The 18,829-nt window shown below is 42.4% G+C and overlaps 1 protein-coding gene across 2 annotated transcripts in view; it reads right to left on the bottom strand.

Moving 5' to 3' along the window:
• Positions 1-18,829, bottom strand: part of CAPRIN1 (cell cycle associated protein 1) — a 75,112-nt gene that overhangs the window by 18,147 nt on the left and 38,136 nt on the right. For both annotated transcript variants that reach the window (XM_032770688.2, XM_032770689.2), the window contains exons 6-14: positions 18,673-18,755; positions 15,556-15,693; positions 14,826-14,878; positions 14,659-14,745; positions 10,866-11,021; positions 10,354-10,462; positions 6,847-6,908; positions 5,061-5,171; positions 177-326 (exon numbers count right to left, since the gene is read on the bottom strand). In XM_032770688.2, the coding sequence (XP_032626579.1) occupies positions 177-326; positions 5,061-5,171; positions 6,847-6,908; positions 10,354-10,462; positions 10,866-11,021; positions 14,659-14,745; positions 14,826-14,878; positions 15,556-15,693; positions 18,673-18,755 (949 nt within the window). The remainder of the gene's footprint in view (positions 1-176; positions 327-5,060; positions 5,172-6,846; positions 6,909-10,353; positions 10,463-10,865; positions 11,022-14,658; positions 14,746-14,825; positions 14,879-15,555; positions 15,694-18,672; positions 18,756-18,829) is intronic.

The raw sequence follows: 18,829 nt of genomic DNA, 5'->3' as shown, positions 1-18,829 counted from the left end.
TGCACGAGGCACACACACACCTACAGTGGAATTAACATGTGCAACCACTCGAAGAAGAATAGAGCCTATTCTAAGTGCAATTATACAACAACACATTCCAGGGTCAAAATAATGGCTATCAGAAGATTTGATTAACAAAACTAAGTGATTCAGCATTAAGTTCATTTGATACTTACTGTTTGCATGGACTGGAATGGAGCTGCATTAACGTTGATTCCACTGCTATGTAAAGGTTTGCTAGACCCAGCCTGGAATACCTGTGGTTGGGGTGCAGTAGGAAGTGGTGACGATGCTGGGGTTTGGTCTGCACTCAAAGACATTGAAGCCTAGCAGTTGAAATGAAGACCACTTAAGCAATAATTCATACAGCAACTGATTACGTCAAGTCATCCTATACCAAACTACAGGGAAGACCTGAAAAATATCGCTATTGACATATGGAGGCTCTACCTCAACTAAACTATAGCGCCCCCTCCACAGCAAAATTGAATGAATGAAAACAAAGAAAAAAGTTCTGCCACCCATGAACCTCAGAGAAGGACAGAGAAGTGAGTGAAGAGAGAGTAAAAGCAGGTGACCTACTAGCCATAGTCAATAACATGCCCCTCTTCCTTCAAGCTAGCATCCTGCATGCTTGTGCGATGAAATTCTTCACAAGATGCTCCACTGAAAAGTACTAGCCCCTCACCTCTTTATCAACATCCAGCTGCTGGTGATTTAATGAATTTAAGCCTTGATTATAGAGGACTCAAATAACTGCTACCAAAAATATAAGATTTCACAAAATTTGAAGTCACAAATAAGGTCAAGGCATTTGTAAAACACAGTTACTGACCTTTGTAACTGTTGTGCTTTGAGATGTATTGCTCACATCCATTTCAATTAGGTGTGCACGGCTGTTGGAGATTTTTTTCCCTAGCAACACCTGGTGGATTGGCTGTGGAGCCCCGAGGAGTGGCGCCTTCACGGCACTTGATATATACCCCAGCCGACCCAGCACCTCCTCAGTTCCTTCTTGCCAGCTACTCCAACAGAAGGGAAGACGGGGTAGGTTTGGAATGGATACGAGCAATGCATCTCAAAGAGCAATAGTTACAAAGGCTAGCAACCATTTTTTCTTCTTCAAGTGCTTGCTCATATCTATTCCAATTAGGCGATTCCCAAGCCTTTACCTAGGCAGTGGGGTCGGAGTGAAGCAACATAGATTGTAGGACTGCTCTACCAAACGCTGTGTCATCTCTGGCGTGCCGGATGATGGCACAGTATAAAGCAAAAGTGTGTACCGAGGACCAAGTCGCGACTCTGCAGATTTCCTGGATCAGGGCCAGAAACGCCGACAACGAAGCCTGGGCCCTCGTGCCTGAGCAGTGAGGGGCGGGGTCGGTAACGGCCAGATCATAGCAAGCACAGATGCAGGATGTGATCCATGAAGAGATCTGCTGAGAGGAGACCAGGAGGGCTTTCATCTGGTCCGCCACCACAACGAAGAGCTGGGTCATCTTCCTAAATGACTTTGTACCCTCAATGTAGAAGGCAAGGGCCCTATGAACATCAAGGGAGTGCAGCTGCTGTTTCTGGCAACTGGCGTGCAATGCTGGGTTAAAAAAAACTGGAAGAAAAGTGTCCTGGCTGCTATAACCTTGGGAAGAAAGGCTGAGTGAGGCCAAAGCTGCACCTTATCTTTATGAAGATCATGTAAGGTGGTTCCGAAGTAAGGGCTCTCAGCTCGGAGACTCGTTGTGCCAACGTGATAGCAACCAGGAAAGCTGTTTTCCAGGACAGGTAGAGAAGGGAGCAGGTGGCCAGCAGCTTGAACAGGGGCCCCATAAGTCTGGAGAGGACGAGGTTAAGGTTCCATGTGGGGACTGGCTGTTGAACTTGTGGGTAGAGACGATCCAAGCCCTTGAGGAACTTGCCAACAGAGGTGGGTGCCCCATCCCAGGGCTGATGCATCTATGATGAGGGACAAGGACGACTGCGGGCTGTGAAAAGGAACTCCTTCGCATACCGCCTGGGGATCTAGCCACCAGTGGAGGGAGACCAGGACCCGTTCCGGGACGGTGATCATCAACTTCAGGTATACCAGTCTCCAGGGAAGGTATAATGGTGCCCAAGGAGACCATGCAGAACTTCAACTTTACCATGAACTTGTTGAGTCCATGCAGGTCCAGAATTTGCCAAAGCCCACCCTTCGCCTTGGGGGATTAGGAAATATCGGGAGTAAAACCCCCTGCTCCTTAGCTCCCTCGGGACCTCCTCGATTTTCCCCCATGGTGAGGAGCATTTGAACCTCCTAAATAAGGAGCTGTTCATGTGAAGGGTCCCTAAAGAGGGATGGGGAAAGGAGGTGGAAGGACGAGCAAGAAGAGCATTGGGAAGAGTATCCCACTTCCACCATGCAGACGACCCAGCGGTCCGTGGTTATCCGAGACCAAGCACAGTGCAAATGGGATAAACGATTCAAGAAAGGTGAAGTAGCATCCTGAATGAGGTCCAGGATGCTGTCCTCAGGCGTCCCTTCAAAAGGCCTGCTTTGAGCCAGACGAAGGCTTGGTCAGACCCTGGCCTTGTCCTGACGGGGAGTTGGAGGGCTTCCTCCTGCCATTACGTCCCTACCACCTATAGAAATGCTGCCTCAGCTGAGGACGATACGGGAGCTGTTGTAACTACTGAGGCTTGAAGGGTTTCCGCTGGGTAGCCGACATGTGCATGCCCAACGACTTCATTATTGCCCTTGAGTCTTTAAGGCTTTGTAGCCTTGAATCTGTCTTTTCCAAAAACAGGCCCTCTCTATCAAAGGAGAGGTCCTGCAGTGTCTGCTGAAGTTCCGGTGGTAGGCTGGAGGCTAACAGCCAGGAGATATGCCTCATTAAGATCCCTGAGGACAAAGCATGAGTGGCGGAGTCTGCAGCATTCAGCAAGACCTGCAACGAGGCCCGTGCCACTGTTTTGCCCTCTTCTGCCAAAGGCCTCTCTGGACTCAGGAGGTACTAACTCCTTAAATTTCAGCACAGAGTTCCAGGAATTAAAATTGTAACAGCTCAGGATCACCTGCTGATTAGTGATCCTGAGCTCAAGTCCTCCCCCCCACCACCTCGAGGATTAAACTTTGTGCCCAAACAAATCAAGGCACTTGGCGTCCTTCAATTTGGATGCTGGAGCTTGCTGGCCATGCTGTTCTCTCGTTCACTGATACCACTACAAGCAAACAGGGCTGTGGGTGGGTGAACAGACAGTCATACCCCTACGAGGGAATAAAGTATTTTCACTCCATTCCCTTAGTCTGATCCCATAGAACGAGAAGCAGAACATGAGGGCCACGGTGGTGCCAAGTGGATCTGCATAAGGTCACGTCTACGTGGCGATGGGGAACGGTGCCACGACACTGGGGAGCGGTGCCGGGACGTGGACCGATACCGGGACCTGGACCAGCGCCTGGATTTGCATCATGGTCAAGATTATGACCAGCGGCGACAGCAGTGTCAGGTCCAGGATCTGCTCCTCAACTGCAATCGGCAGGCAGATTGGCGCTGCGACCGGGACTTGGAGCAGTGCCGTAAGCATGATTGGCACCACGAAGGAGAACGGTGTCGGGACTGCAGGCGGTGTCAGGAACAGTGCCGAGATCGAGATCAGTGCCGTGGCTCGACCGACAATGCCAATGGGTGAATTAGAGCCGGCTTGCCCTCAGTCAGTGCCGCACGTACAAGAACCGGTGCCTTGGCATGAGGCTGAGGGGATGCTGATGCCGTCATGACAATAAGATCCCTTGAGGCAGCAAAAGTATCCGGGGTGGACGGCAACTGTACCTGAACCATGCTGCGTGTCAGGGAGTCCAGAGGCACCAGACTCAACAGCTCTCCTCTTGGGTCCGGAGTCAATGGTGCTGAAGCCACAGGCTGTGCCCCTAGATGCTCCCCTGCAGGACACTTCTCCATGGGCAGTTCCAAGGAGGCTGGTCTCTGAGGAGGCGGGCCACCCTCTTCCAGCTTCCAGTGCTGCTTCTGGCCAGAACGAGAGCGGTGCCAGGCTGATGAAATCAGTTGCAGTGCTGGAGAGCATTGGTGCCACGGGTCTCATTCAGAATCCAACCATGGTGCAGATTCTTCCACTCCCGCCGGACTGCTGCACACCGAGGTGCTCGGTGCTGGATCTTGGCATGCCGCAGGAGGCTGAGGGCTAAAAGCCGCCTCCATGAAGAGCTGTTTTAAACAAAAGTCCTGCTTCTTCATAGTCCGGGGATGAAACCCTTTGCAGATCCTGCACTTGTCTGCTTGATGAGACTCCCTCAGACACTTCAGGCAAGAGTCATGGGGGTCACCCTTTGGCATAGGCTTAGAGCAGGAACCGCAGGGCTTGAATTCTAGAGCCTTGGGCATGAGCCCAAGAGAAAAATCGTGTAGGAGGGGGAAAAAACGCAACACCACTACTACTAACTATAATTATCAAGAACTGTAACTACACTGGACTCTCGCTAGAAAGCGAGATTTGGGATCCACGCGCGGGACCGTATTAATGCGGGGACCACGTTAAAATGAATTGCAATTAAAGTAATTAAATTTGGGATCCATGGCCGCAACTGCGTTATATGCAAATTTGTGCTATATAGACGTGCATTCTATAGAGGGTCTGGTGTATTAACCGTAAATTATTAACAATAAACTCTGCTAGGGAGAGTAGTGAAGCAGAACTCCACAGTTCCAGTGACCCATCATGGGCGGAAAGAAGGAACTGAGGAAGCGCTGGGTCAGCTGGGGTGTATATCAAGTGCCATGAAGGCACAGCTTCAGGGGGCTCCACAGCGACCCACCAGGTGTTGCTAGGGTAAAAATTCTCTGAGAGCCATGCACACAGCGCGTGCACGCCTAATTGGAATTGATATGAGCAAACACTCAAAGAAGAAGAATTACAACAACATAAAAAAGGCCCTATCAATTGACACCTGACACAAATATTTAACTATTAAGCTTTATCTTCAAAGCATCATACACTACCCCTTTATTCACACCTTCAGATTGAGATAGTATATTGCTCCCAAAATAAATTCTAATAGGACTTGCCTGAATCTGGTCAATTGATTCTTTCTGTGGCCGTTGTTCTGTTGCATGAGAAGGCTGATACATGGGCTGGGATGCTGTGTAACCCTCACTTGTAGAAGAAACCAAGGGAACCTACCAGAAAGAATTTAAGATTTAGCAGAAGTTCTTCAAGTTTTACAAGCAAGAGAATCAGACATTACAACTTTGAAAGGAACTGTGCCTGTGGTAAAAATCTTGTTATGGATACCCATGGATTTTTACTAATATCCACAGTAGCAATATACTTATGCACAATTTGATTAAATTTAGAAATGCTGAAACAGGGGCAAAGCAAATTTATTTTAATTGATCTGTTCTAGTGTAAACCCACTGCTTTGGATAAAAGTTCCAAATTCATTTATATTTTTGTCCAGGCGACGGTGTGCGTTTTGTTTTAAATGAAAATTCTTCCTACTGTTATGTCTCTTAAGGTGACCACAAAAGAAAGTATATAGAGTACGAGGGATGAGGAACAGTGTGTAGCAGCAGGCACAGAGGTGATGTTTGTCATCATGAGCCCACCCTAACTAAATGCACCTCCTTTTAACTCAACATCCTTGCAGGCTTTGTGTCTGAGGGCAGGTTATGGGATGAAGCAGACCAGTAAAGTTGGTTTAAAAACGGCTCTGCTTACATCACCAACATGATCTGAAACCACCTGCAGAAAAATAAACATGCTGCCTTGCAACAGAGGTTTGATGGCAAGTCTTGAGAGGAAGCCCACAAGACTGGTTGCCAGAGTCACCTTTTTGAACCATCACATGTCCCTAATCCACAGTACAGCAAAGCTGGAAGCAGTTTAGCTGCTAGCTATATAAATGGTTGAGGAATTACTGTTAGAACTGGTTTGGACCGGGGGGGGAGTGCATTAGGAAAATGCATAAGCACCACTTAACATTGTTAAAAAAATCCTGGAATATATAAAGCTGCGGGGGGGGGGGGGGGGTGATGATGAATGCACCTAGGGCACAGGCATGGCCTCAACAGCAGAATCTTCTGCGGACAATCACTCTAAGAACACACATTTCCCACACAGAGTTCAGTCTAAAAGGCATGTTGCTCCTAATGAACATTCTCAATCTGTTACTCCACATGGCACTTCCTGCTGATCTTCAATGGTGAAGCATTAGTCAGTCTTTTAGCAGGGACGTTGCCTGCTAGCCTCCATTCATTCCAAGGCTCTTATGCATCTACTGAACAAAAAAGTCATAAGACCCTCTACATCACTGGTCCCCAACCTTTCTCGTCTGGCAGGTAATAGATGATGAGCCACGGAGGACCATGGTGGTTCATGAGCATCCATTGCAATGCCACTGCCAAGCGGCGTCATCGCCGAAATGCCGCCAAAATTCAGCAGCGGTGCTGTTTGTTGGTGGCAAGCAGCATCATCCAGAGGCATTGCCGCTGAAATGTCGCCAAATTTTGGCAGCATTTCGGCAGATGCTCATCTGCTGGCCAGTCCCTGGGCGCATTTAAACACCCTGGTGGGTGCCATGGCACCCACAGGCACTGCGTTAGGGACCCCTGCTCTACACTGTCACTGATTCTTGTATTAGCTTTTTCTGATGTAAATTCAGCCACTATCATGTTCGCAGACACCAAAAACTGAAGGAGAGTGGAAACAATATAAAAAAATCTTACAAGAAAAAATAAGCTTGATTTCTGATGTATCTAATGGCTAACCTCTTCCAACACAATCCTCACCACTTAAAATAAACCTAAAGCCAATTAAAGATCTAGTAAATGGTTTATTGAGCATAGCTCTTACCTGCGTAGCTTCTGGTGGCACAGGAACTTGGTTAGGCTGAGAAAGTCTAGATTCAGCAAGAACTGGAAATACAATAAATTTACTATGTAACTTTACAATGAGACGTCTGACATAGTATAAATTATAAGTGGGACTGGCAACAATACCTTTTACTAAGATTGCCCAACACATCCCATAACACTACTTTGGGTTGAAAATTTTCCATGCTGACTGTCAGCCTCAGGAGGAATTTGGGGAGGGGAAATTTCAGCTAAAATGGTTCATCCATTACAGAGAACAAGGACAGGGAATCTTGGGTTCCATTCCAGCCTCTGGAGGAGAGCGTCCCCGTGTGAGTACAGATTCTTCTGTTTTACCTCTTCTGCCCCATCATAGTCCTCTCTCTTCCTCACCCTGGCTCCTTGTCCCAGTCTCATGCCTCCTGACTCCACTCAAGCGCCAGTCCTCCCTCCCTCCCACGTCCCTGTCCCCATTCCTCCCCACTTGTCTGCATCTGAATCAGGCACCGGCAGTGAGTCATTGAGAGTACAGGAAAGAGATTTCCTGCTCACATTTCAGGTGCCCAAACCTGGCATAGCTGGCAGCAGCCTAGAACTGCAGTTGCAGAAAAAGGCCTGTTCAACCCTGAGTTTGGAATATGCTCAGTGCAGATGGAATCTTTGGGGAATTTGGCTGCTAAAACCAAAGTCTCTACTGAGCACATGAACCACAGTTTTTCAGAGGCTTATAAGCTGGCATGATGTGGGTGGGTTTTCATGAGGACACAAAGCGGAACAGCCATACCCTTCCAAATTTCAGGTCTCTTCTCCAAAGCATGATGCACTAAAGCTATTGGTAGAAAAGTTCCACATGAGTTTTTAAATGGGCAAAACATATTTTTCTTGAGTCTCACCATTCCTCTCTCAAATTCCTTTCAAACCCACTGGCAAAGTGTCCCATTTTCTCCAATGCTAGTTGACAAAGGATTACAACCTACTACTATCAGTTACTCTGTTTGCTCCAAGCTCTGACATTTAAGCTGTGGATCAGAAGATTCCAGACCCACCAATGACTCATCATATGATGATCAATATGTCACAAAGGAATTCTGATTTTTTTAGTTCGCTTTTTTTAAAATAAGGAAGTTACATACACAAGTATTAAATGTTAATTAGTTGCAAAGTTAAGCAAGGCTGTCAATTAATCACAGTTAACCTCACACAATTAAAAACATTAATTGCAACAAATTGCAGTTTTAATCGCACTGTTTAACAGTACCAATGAAAATGTAATGCTTTTGCATTTTTCTCTACATTTTCAAATATATTGATTTCAATTTCAAAACAGGATACAGTAATCACTTAATATTATTTTTATTACAAATATTTACAATGTCAAAAAATAGTATTTTTCAATTCACCTAATACAAGTACTGTAATGCAATATCTTTATCATGAATGTTGAACTTACAAATGTAGAACTATGTACAAAAAAACCTGCATTTAAAAATAAAACAACGTAAAACTTTACAGCCTACAAGTCCACTCAGTCCTACTTCTTGTTCAGCTAATTGCTCAGACAAACCAAGTTGGTTTACATTTGCAGGCGATAATGCTGCCCGCTTCTTGTTTACAATATCACCTGAAAGAACAGGCATTCGCATGGAACTGTTATAGCCGATGTCACGAGATATTTATGTATCAGATCCACTAAAGATTCATATGCCCCTTCATGCTTCAGCCCCCATTCTAGAGGACATCCTTCCATGCTGATGATGCTCATTAAAAAAATGTGTTAGTTAAATTTGTGACTCAATTCCCTGTGAGAGAATTTTACATCTTCCGCTCTGTTTTACCCACATTCTGCCATATATTTCATGTTATACCAGTCTCAGATGACAACCCAGCACACTGTTCATTTAAAGAACACTTTCATTGCAGATTTCACAAAATGCAAAGAGGGTACCAGTGTGAGATTTCTAAAGATAGCTACAGCACTCAACCCAATGTTTAAGAATCTGAAGTGCCTTCCAAACAATCTGAGAGGAACAAGGTGTGGAGCACGCTCTCAGAAGTCTTAAAAGAGCAACATTTGAATGCGGAAACTACAGAATAGAACCACCAAAAAAAGACAAAACAAACAATCTTCTGTTGGTGGCATATGACTCAGATGATGAAAATGAACAAGCGCCAGTGTGCACAGCTTTGGATTGTTTTCAAGCAGAACCCATCATCAGCATGGACGTATGTCTTCTGGAATGGTGGCTGAAGCATGAAGGGATATAGGAATCTTCAGCACATCTGGCATGTAAAATATCTTGCGACACCGGCTATAACAGTGCCATGCGAACAACTGTTCTCACTTTCAGGTGACATTGTAATATGAAGCAGGCACCATTATCTCCTGCAAATGTAAACCAACTTGTTTGTCTGGACAACTGGCTGAACAAGGAGGAGGACTGAGTGGACTCATGGGCGCTAAAGTTTTAAATTGTTTTATTTTTGAATGCAGATATTTTTGGTACATAATTCTACATTTGTAAGTTCAATTTCCATTAAAAAGATATTGCACTACCAGTACTTGGATTAGGTGAATTGAAAAATACTTTTTTTTGGACAACGCAAATATTTGTAATAAAAATATATGAAGTGAGCACTGTACACTTTGTATTCTGTGTTGTAATTGAACATACTTGAAAATGTAGAAAACATGTAAAAAATGTAAATAAATAGTATTCCATTATTGTTTTAATTGCTTGACTGCCCTAAAGTTAAGTGCTCAAAGTTAGGCAATGCCAGAATTAATGTTGCCTGTGCAACCGTAATTCTGCCCCCTTGTGCATATGCATGATAGAGTCTTTAATTACATGGTCACAAACTATTTCCCCACCACAGGATTCGACTCATTTAGAGCACAGAATGCATTAGTACTCACGTAAATGAGCAGTTATTCAATGTTCCGTTTTCTCCTTATTGTTTAATGATTGACCCCCATGCCTTATTTACTGCAGGCTGATCAAACCCTGCTCTGAAAACAATTATTAATTTTCTCATAGGCTTTTATAGTGATGAACACCATAGAGTGTCTGAGTGACAAGTATTTTTTTGACTACCCCTGTGAGATGAGGGAATATTATCTGAATTTTACAGAAACGGAACTGAGGCACAGAGATTAAGGTCAGAATTATCCACTATATGCAGAAATACTAGACTACAGCACAATGACATCATGTCCTTCACAAGCCAAATACTTGATCTTGAGTTCAAATAATTGAAAGGACACCCAATTACCAGAGATTTGGGGCAATAATTTATACACCAATGCCACAAATGAAAATTAGAGCAACAGACTACTAGATGTCTATAAAGTGCTCCACAGCACAGCCATATTCCATGAAAATCACATAATGACCTCACTGAACACCAAGTGGGTTTAAGCTCAGAGATAGCAGGGTTAGGAATGCCTGAAATCAAGTTAATTTTGCAAACCTTCCCCCAAGATGCAGTTTTATGATTTACCATTACAAACCTGGAGGGCAAACCATCTGAGGCATATCCAAGTTTTGTGCTGGATTCATGGGCTGTGCTGATACGATGGCAGGATCAAGAGCCTGATTCTCAAACTCCAACATGGAATCCTAATAGAATAATTCAACAGGATTCAAGAATACTTTTAAAAATGTATTAAATTCTATTGTTATGATCAGGGATTTGGTCTTTTTTTAGAAAAACAAAAAATAGGAATATCAATGTATTTAAAATCAACTAAGATTTCAAGGATTTTTCTGCACCATTCACAACCCCAAAATTACAGAACTTACCTCACGATTATGAAGTATACACTGAAGAGAAGATAATGTAACTACGGCAGACTGTTTTCACAGGCAAACAGAATAAAATACAAAAAACAAGCAGGTAACCTGCTCTTTACTATTTAGATGGCTTTATTATTTTTACTTTATAAAACTGAGGAATTACTAACAAATGTAAGAGTTTAGTGTCCTTCTTAAACCAATTCACAACAGCAGAGCAACTACATACCTGCATGAAGTTGTATGGGCCCTGCATCTGTGCCATAAGGTCCTGTACTCGCTGTTTCCTAACAAGAGGGTCTGCTTGAGTCACAGTAGTGAGAGCATGGGGTTCAGGAATTGGAGGAGATGTAGCTTGTGGTTGTTGCTGGAGTGAATTTACAACCTAGTGAGGAAGTAACAATTGGCTCATGGGTTTCATCTACATATCTGGTTGAGACAATATCAGAAGCAATTTATCAACGAGTAAAAACTTGGAACTTTAATGACAAAAGTTTGGCAAACTAGTAAGTGCAAAACAACACTAAGTTCTTGGAAAAGAGTATTACTGTAGCTTTCTACAATGCTCGCACAATGACCTCTATTACCAGTATGTAGATTTCCTAGAAGGAGGTTTAATGCCTTTGTTTTCCTATACATTTCCTTTGCTTTTTTCAAAACTATGAACAGCTCAACCACTGCAATTACTTCAATAATTCAGTATCCATCCACCCACTATTGTGGTACATTGTTTTTGACAGGTGAAATGCAAAAATCAAATTGTTTATTTCTCTACCAAGGAGACTAAGGAAGTGTCTCCACTTGGAAGTTTACCAAAATAGCTATTCCAGTATAACTCCCCATGTGGGCACACTTAGGGCATGTCTACACTTGCAAAGTTACATGCCGGCAGTTACAACACCGCTCAGAGAATGCTGAAGGAAAACTGCTGTTGTGTGTTCACACTGACAGCTCCCTGTGCAATAGCATGTTCACACTTACAGCACTATTCAGAGCTGTGCACTATGGGCAGCTATCCCACAGAGCACCTCTTTCTCTTTTGCCGCTAAGACTGTCCTAATGCCCCATGATTCATTGCTTCGCATCCCAGCAATCTCGTGCTTCCATCTGAATTTGGCACCATCTTTCAACAGTTTGCGTACTGCACGCCCTGCCTCTTTTGGACAGCAGGAACGGATCCTGAGCTGTTGACCAGTATGCTATTCTCACCGACCAACACATCATGAGTGGCAGCAGAGTTATTCCTTAAACTACAAAGGCAAGAGGAGTGCGACATTGATCTCGCCACACGTAGTAGCTACGACATGAGATTGCTTGTGGCATTCATGGAGGTGTTGATGACAGTTGCACATCGCTTTTGGCCTTAGGAAACAAGCACTGAGTGGTGGGATCACATCATCATGCACTTCTGGGATGACTAGCAGTGGCTGCAGAACTTTCAGATGAGGAAAGCCACATCTATGGGACTACGTGATGAGCTCACCCCAGCCCTGTGGCACAAGGACATGCGAATGAGAGCTTCTCTGTCACTAGAAAAGCATGTGGCAATTGCACCATGGAAGCTGGCTACTCCAGACTGCTACTGATCGGTTGCTAACAAGTTTGGAGTGGGAAAGTCGACCATTGGAGTTGTGTTGATGGAAGTGTGCAGGGCCATTAATCGCATCCTGCTCCGAAAGACCGTGACTCTGGACAATGTGCATGACAGTGTGGATGGCTTTGCACAAATGGACTTCCCTAACTGCAGAGGGGCGATCAATGGCACACACATTCCAACTCTGGCATCAGACCACCTAGCCACTGAGTATATTAATTACAAGGAAAATTTCTTAATGGTTCTCCAGGCACTTGTGGATCACCGTGGGCGTTTCACAGACATTAACACAGGCTGATCCCGATGCATGACGCATGCATGTTTTGGAACACTGGCCTGTTCCAGAAGCTGCAAGCAGGAACTTTCTTCCCTGACCAGATCACCACCGTAGGGGAAGTCAAAACACGCACTGTGATCCTGGGAAACCCCACCTACCCCTTAATGCAATGGCTCATGAAGTCATACACAGGGAAACTTGACAGCAGCAATGAGCAGTTCAACAACAGGCTGAGCAAGTGCAGAATGACTGTGGAGTGTGCATTTGGCCATTTAAAAGCCCGCTGCCGACACCTGTATGGAAAGCTGGACATGGCCGATGACAATATTCCTATGCTTACAGTTGCGTGCTGTACATTCCATAATATTTATGAAGGAAAGGGTGAAAGCTTCACTCAGGGCTGGACCGTAGAGGCTCAGCGCCTGGAGGCGGAGTTTGAACAGCCGGAGACCAGGGCTATTAGAGGGGCATAGCATGGGGCCATAAACATCAGTGATGCTTTGAGGCAGCAATTTGAAGCTGAAAGCCACTAATATTTGTTGCTATGCTTGAGATTGCAGTCCTTGAAATGCGAGGAGGTGATTGGTGCACATGATGCAAGAAGGGGCCTTAACATAATTGCATGTTGATTTGCAGTCCTCTTTTTGCTTTCACTTCTTTATATCCTGCAAATGTAAACCAACTTGTTTGTCTGAGCGATTGGCTGAACAAGGAGGAGGACTGAATGGACTTACAGGCTCCAAAATGTTGAACTGCATTAAAAAATAAAACAATGTATTTTTGTACCTAGTTCTACATTTCTAAGCTCAATTTGCAGGATAAAGAGGTTGCACTACAGTACTTGTATTAGGTGAACTGAAAAAGACTACTTATATTTTCTCCTTTTTTACAGTGCAAATACTTGTAATAAAAAATGAACATAAGCACTGTACATTTTGTATTCTGTGTTGTAACTGAATCAATATATTTGAAAATGTAGAGAACACCAAAAAAAATTAAATAAATGGCATTCAATTATTGTTTAATCGTGTGACTAAACAGATTAATCGCTTGACAGCCTAATTTTAAGTCAAGGAATGGGATATAAGCATCAGTATATGGCACAGTCATCAGCACAGTTATACAAATGGAAAATCTTCTATAGACTGGTGTCTCACATCCATTCCAGGTACTGTTCATTCTGAAGGCCATTAATAAATCTGTGGATCATGAATTTCTGATGGACTGGTTATATCTGGCAGAGCAGATATCAAGATGATTTCTCTTCTCCAAGAAATCCTGAAGCAGCGACAGGCAGTTACTCCATCTCATGGCTGAAAGAGCCAGGAAGGCACCACATGGAGTCAAAGGGGAAAAAAATATATCATTCTTGGAAGGTGGCAGCTCTGTAATTTGCTTATCTTCCTAATGGATGGAATAAGTTCATGTCCAATCCACCAATCAAGAAGTTCTGAAATAAGACAGTGGATAACTATTCTCTCCAATACATGAAAATGTGTGTAAAGAGCCCATTATAGTACAGTGAAGGATTTAAATATGTAGATAATAAGTCTATGCAGTATTTGTAAAATTCTTCCTATTAGTGTTGTAATTCATGTGCGCAAAACACTCATTTTCATGACTTGTATGAAGAACGAATAATGCATTATAAAGAAAATTAAGTATGACTTTTCTTCTAGAAGTAAATATACATAGTACATATAAGTTTATCTACTTCTGAGCAGACTTGTACACACCTGGCAGGCTATATAAGTTGTGGTTGAGTTTACATGTGGCATTAACTGTATCACCAGTGAACTGCATTAAGCAATACAGCTCCATAATGCTGTCAATAGCTGTAACTACAATTTAGAAGTTCTACATTGGCTATACATCAGTGACAATTTTAAAACTGCTTGTTACTCTTCTAGTTCCACCTCCAACCTACTACTACACTACTAAAGCAACTTCCCCATTGAGATTCAGCTACATGCAAGGTTAGTACTACAGAAATCTTTGAGCTGGGTACACAATACAGGAAAATATGGCCAGCTCAAGACTGGTAAAAAGGTTTATTTCTGGGTTAAAAAAATATTATGAATGTTTTGAAGAGTTGCGAGTCATTGAAAACAGGGACTGCAATTTTTACCAGCAGCACATAAGACATCTTACCTCAACCGTTTCAACTGTCCACTCATCTGCCTGTTCCTTCTCACTGCTGCTGAACTGAGTCTCCGCCATGAACTGTCTGTTTACATACTAAAATAAAAATGAGAGAGTATGAAAGACAGCGGCATTAAAGCTAAAATAGTGACTGCAATCTTTCCACTGAATAGTACCTCAGTTGATTCAACTTCACTTGGTTCAGTGTATTCTTCTGTTGGCTCAGGTTCTATGAGAAAAATATACTATTTTAGACACATTCCATTAAGTAAACGTGTATGTTACTCTTTCCTTTAGACTTTGGGCGTGGGGGCAGTAAAATCCCAACCAGTAGTTTAACAGTTTATCTTCCTTTGACAAACACTGTTTGGTTTAATCTTTGTGATTTTAGAGTTATGAGAACATAAGTTCTATTCTGTTCTTAAATCTATAGCTCTACAGCAAAACTGGACTAGAAAGATGTAGGAAAGCAAGATGTGGTGACCAATTTTAGTCGACATGATACCACATAAGCAGTTTCACTGTTAAGATGTATTTCTTGTTTAGAAGTTGCAATGAGCTTTGTCTTGAGTGCATATATTGAACCTTTCCCCACTCAGTGTAGATCCCACTAAGTGGCTGGGCCTCATTAGGCTGCTGCTATATTCAGGATTTTAATCGCTAGTTAGCTCATTCTTTACATATAGATAAATGCAAAGTGAATAAATGTGGTCAGGCTACACGTTCTTTTCAAAGCATGAAATTCTGTCTAAGGCACTAGACTGACTGAATAGTTTAGACATAAGAGCCTGATTTTTTTCACTTTTGTAATTATTTTTCCACTGCTCTCATGGATCCCAGCAAGTAGGGATAACAGTAGACCTACAACTTACACATGGAGACCCAAACAGATAAATGTATACTTACCAGCTTCTGCTACAGGATCTTCCACTGTAGGTGCAGGAGCTGCCTCCTCTTCCTCACACAGTCCATTCTGATGGTTGTGGGTACTATCAAAATAACTAGTTTGAAGAATGCGTTCAACAACATCCTTCAAGGCTTTATCTGCAAAGGAATTAAACTCTGGTCAAGTATAGACAAAAAGATCATATAACTATTTTCTAGGATGATGTCCACCCCCAACAAATCTCATAAAACTTATTTTCCATTTATTGGTAGGAAACATTTACTGTCCAGAACTAGTCTAATATCACTTTGAATTTAATTATCTACCACAGAATGCCCTCTGGATTTTAACAATCAGAAATGAAAAGCATTTCCTGAGCTGAGTCAGCACTGCATACTGACTGTTTGCACATTAAACCACGGTAATTTAAAGAGCAGCTGACAACTCCAAAGTCATTTTGAAGCAATTCTGCTTCTTGAATCTATGAAAAGCTGAACTTCATTTTTGACTAAATCCTAGAGAGTAAGTATCTTAAAATGTATCATGAAAGATGTTGTTAAACATTGATAATGCAAGAATAAGCAAGATCTCCGCGAGGTCTGTGTACACGCCTCAGAACCACAGCATAAGCCTAGAGTCCTGGAATGAGTGCAAAGTCTAGGGTTATGCTGTGATTCTGGCGGGTGTACATGACGGCGGTGCAGAGGTGCCACTATGGCAGTCAGCAACAGCAGTATCATCTGCAGCACACATTTGGGCAGCGTGCTTCCCCCGAGACAGGGGGACTGCCCCAGAAAGGGGGCACAGATCCCATAGGAGGATGCAGACAAGATGGAGTTTTGACCAATCCACATGTCCTCCTCTGATGGTCCCTTGCCACTTGAGTGCATTTGGTAAATAATCTGCAAATTGAACACCGCTCTTTGATGTAGGCTTTGCCTAGGCCCAGCACTTTCCACATGTGGGGATCATTCTCCCCACACCACAGATTTTTAAATCCTGGTGAAGACATCACCAGGGAAAGACTTAAACTAAACTACAGCTAACACACACTAAATCTAACACTATATTAAGGGACTGTGAGATGAAAACGATAGAGCTCCAACTCCAGACACAGGTAGTAAAACAGAAGGGGAGGCGCACCTCAGAGCCAGGGGAAGTGCTAGTCATAAGGCATAAGCACTGCCCCCCTACAGGTACAGCTATGAAAAGTTTCTTCAGCTTTGGCTGGCATAAACACGCACACGACACCCTAAACAGAATACACAGCTGCATCTACTCGAAGATGAAGAACAGCAACAGCCAGGCCAAGCAATCTGCCAATGAGAACTTTTGCCATGTGTCCAGTCTTTACCTTACCAACATATTACAACCAATAGAACTGTTGCATACAAATTAGCTGCAGAGGAATAGTGGCAAATGGTTGGGATACAAGGAGTCATTTGACATCAGAGGTAAAAGCTGATCTGAACCAGTCTGTAAGCCTATATTATAACTATATACAATTTTTAATAACGTAGCTTTTTACAACAAAAGTTCTTCAAATACAGCATAGACAAGATTTCTATTACTTTTATATATGGAGAATTTGAAGAATTTTCTTCTGTTAAATTCACTCCCAAATGAATTTAAGTATGGTAGATGCTAAATTTCTTAAAGAACACAGTTTGCAATGGATTTTATATCCAACTAATCTACTGAATTTTCTAAAATTTACTTCAGTGCTCAAAAATTAAGTTGTGTAACTTTGGAGGATACACCGCATTTTTCACATATAGCAAAGAAGTTAAATCCCTGCTTTAAGTGCAAAATGGAATTCAGTTTAAAATATGGAGTCACAGCCAGCACTTCCATAATAAGCTGAATGCACTGTAAAGCACACATCTACATATCTTGCACCCACACAGGAAAATCCTAATAGTATCTAGTTGCCATTTAAAATGCCATGTTATGTTATGATTACAAGTAATTTCTTTTGTGTATTACTTGTAATACTAAAAATAAATACTAGAAACAAAACCCTGATTTTAACACCATGTTTTGTAACGATGAAGAAAACAGAGGACAATTTCAACTGTAGAATAAGCAGCAACTATAAATAAAAGCATATGCAAAGATTGCTTTTTCTTGCCAAAATTCTGCTTTACGTACAAAAAAAACTTCCTAAAATTCTTGTAAGTTGTTTTCAATAATTCTTGACAAGGTAAGCACATCCTTATGTCACATTTTCAGCCTAAATTATCTACTTGGTCCAAAATCACGAAGTATCATTATGTCAGAGAATTATTACCTCAACAGTTATAGCAGTTTTCAGAAAAAAGCAACCAACCCTGAAAATATTAAGCCCCTTATCCTTTAATGGTTTATCTTATTCACACAAACATACTTCAAAACACCCATTCTGTGAAATATAACAAACAGCCATTAAAAGTTGTAATTTTGCTGAGACTGGTTTTAAAACCTCACTCCTTTAATTCCTCCCACAGGAAGTTTCACTTCATCTCAAATTAAGCAATACGTTTGGATATAACAGTAGACAATCTATATATATTACAGCTGTTTTCATAAAACCACATATGTAGATGGATTTACTTCCACTAATGAAACAAACCATTTCTTGCTAAGAAACCAGATGCTATTCTTGCCAGATCTTCCAAAGAGCTTAACTCCCATTTAAGCACCTCAACAGAAGCTGAGCTCTCCTGAAAATTTGGCTACCATTTAAGCATTCCATTAAAAAAAGTCATAACTTGCCCTGTTTAAGGTCTAAAACTAACCAAGCACATATTTCATTGAAAAATATTCCTTGCCTAACCCCCCGTTTTCTAGAAAGCAAAAAAAATAGCTAATAAGCACCATCAGTGACAGAACACCACTGAAGCAGCAGAAACTGTGGGCCCAGTAAGTGATGAGTAAGGCTATGTCAGTGCCAAATACAACATGCAGTAAGTTAGCATTTCATTGAACTATACAATTACAACATAGCTGAGACCAAGATAATTCAGTCACTATCCAGACAAGCAATTAGCAAAAGATAGCAATTCTGACAGTTAAAACTATAAATCACAGGCATTTGTAATGTAACTTTTACTCATATTTTTTTCTTGCATTCAATGTTCTACTTTAAACACACTTACAGGTAGTTCCACAAACAGGCTTATCCTTCCCTTCCAGTAAGTCCCACAGGTGAATGGATGCTTGTTCATACTGTTCGTTCAACCTTCAACAAAAATATTAATTGAAGCATAACATTACTCAACAGGTCTCAAAATTCTTATGCTGCAGATTAGAATA

This window comes from Chelonoidis abingdonii, chromosome 4, assembly GCF_003597395.2.
Source record: "Chelonoidis abingdonii isolate Lonesome George chromosome 4, CheloAbing_2.0, whole genome shotgun sequence".
In the NCBI taxonomy this organism is placed as follows: Eukaryota; Metazoa; Chordata; order Testudines; family Testudinidae; genus Chelonoidis; species Chelonoidis abingdonii.
This window is presented reverse-complemented; position numbering and strand designations above follow the sequence as displayed.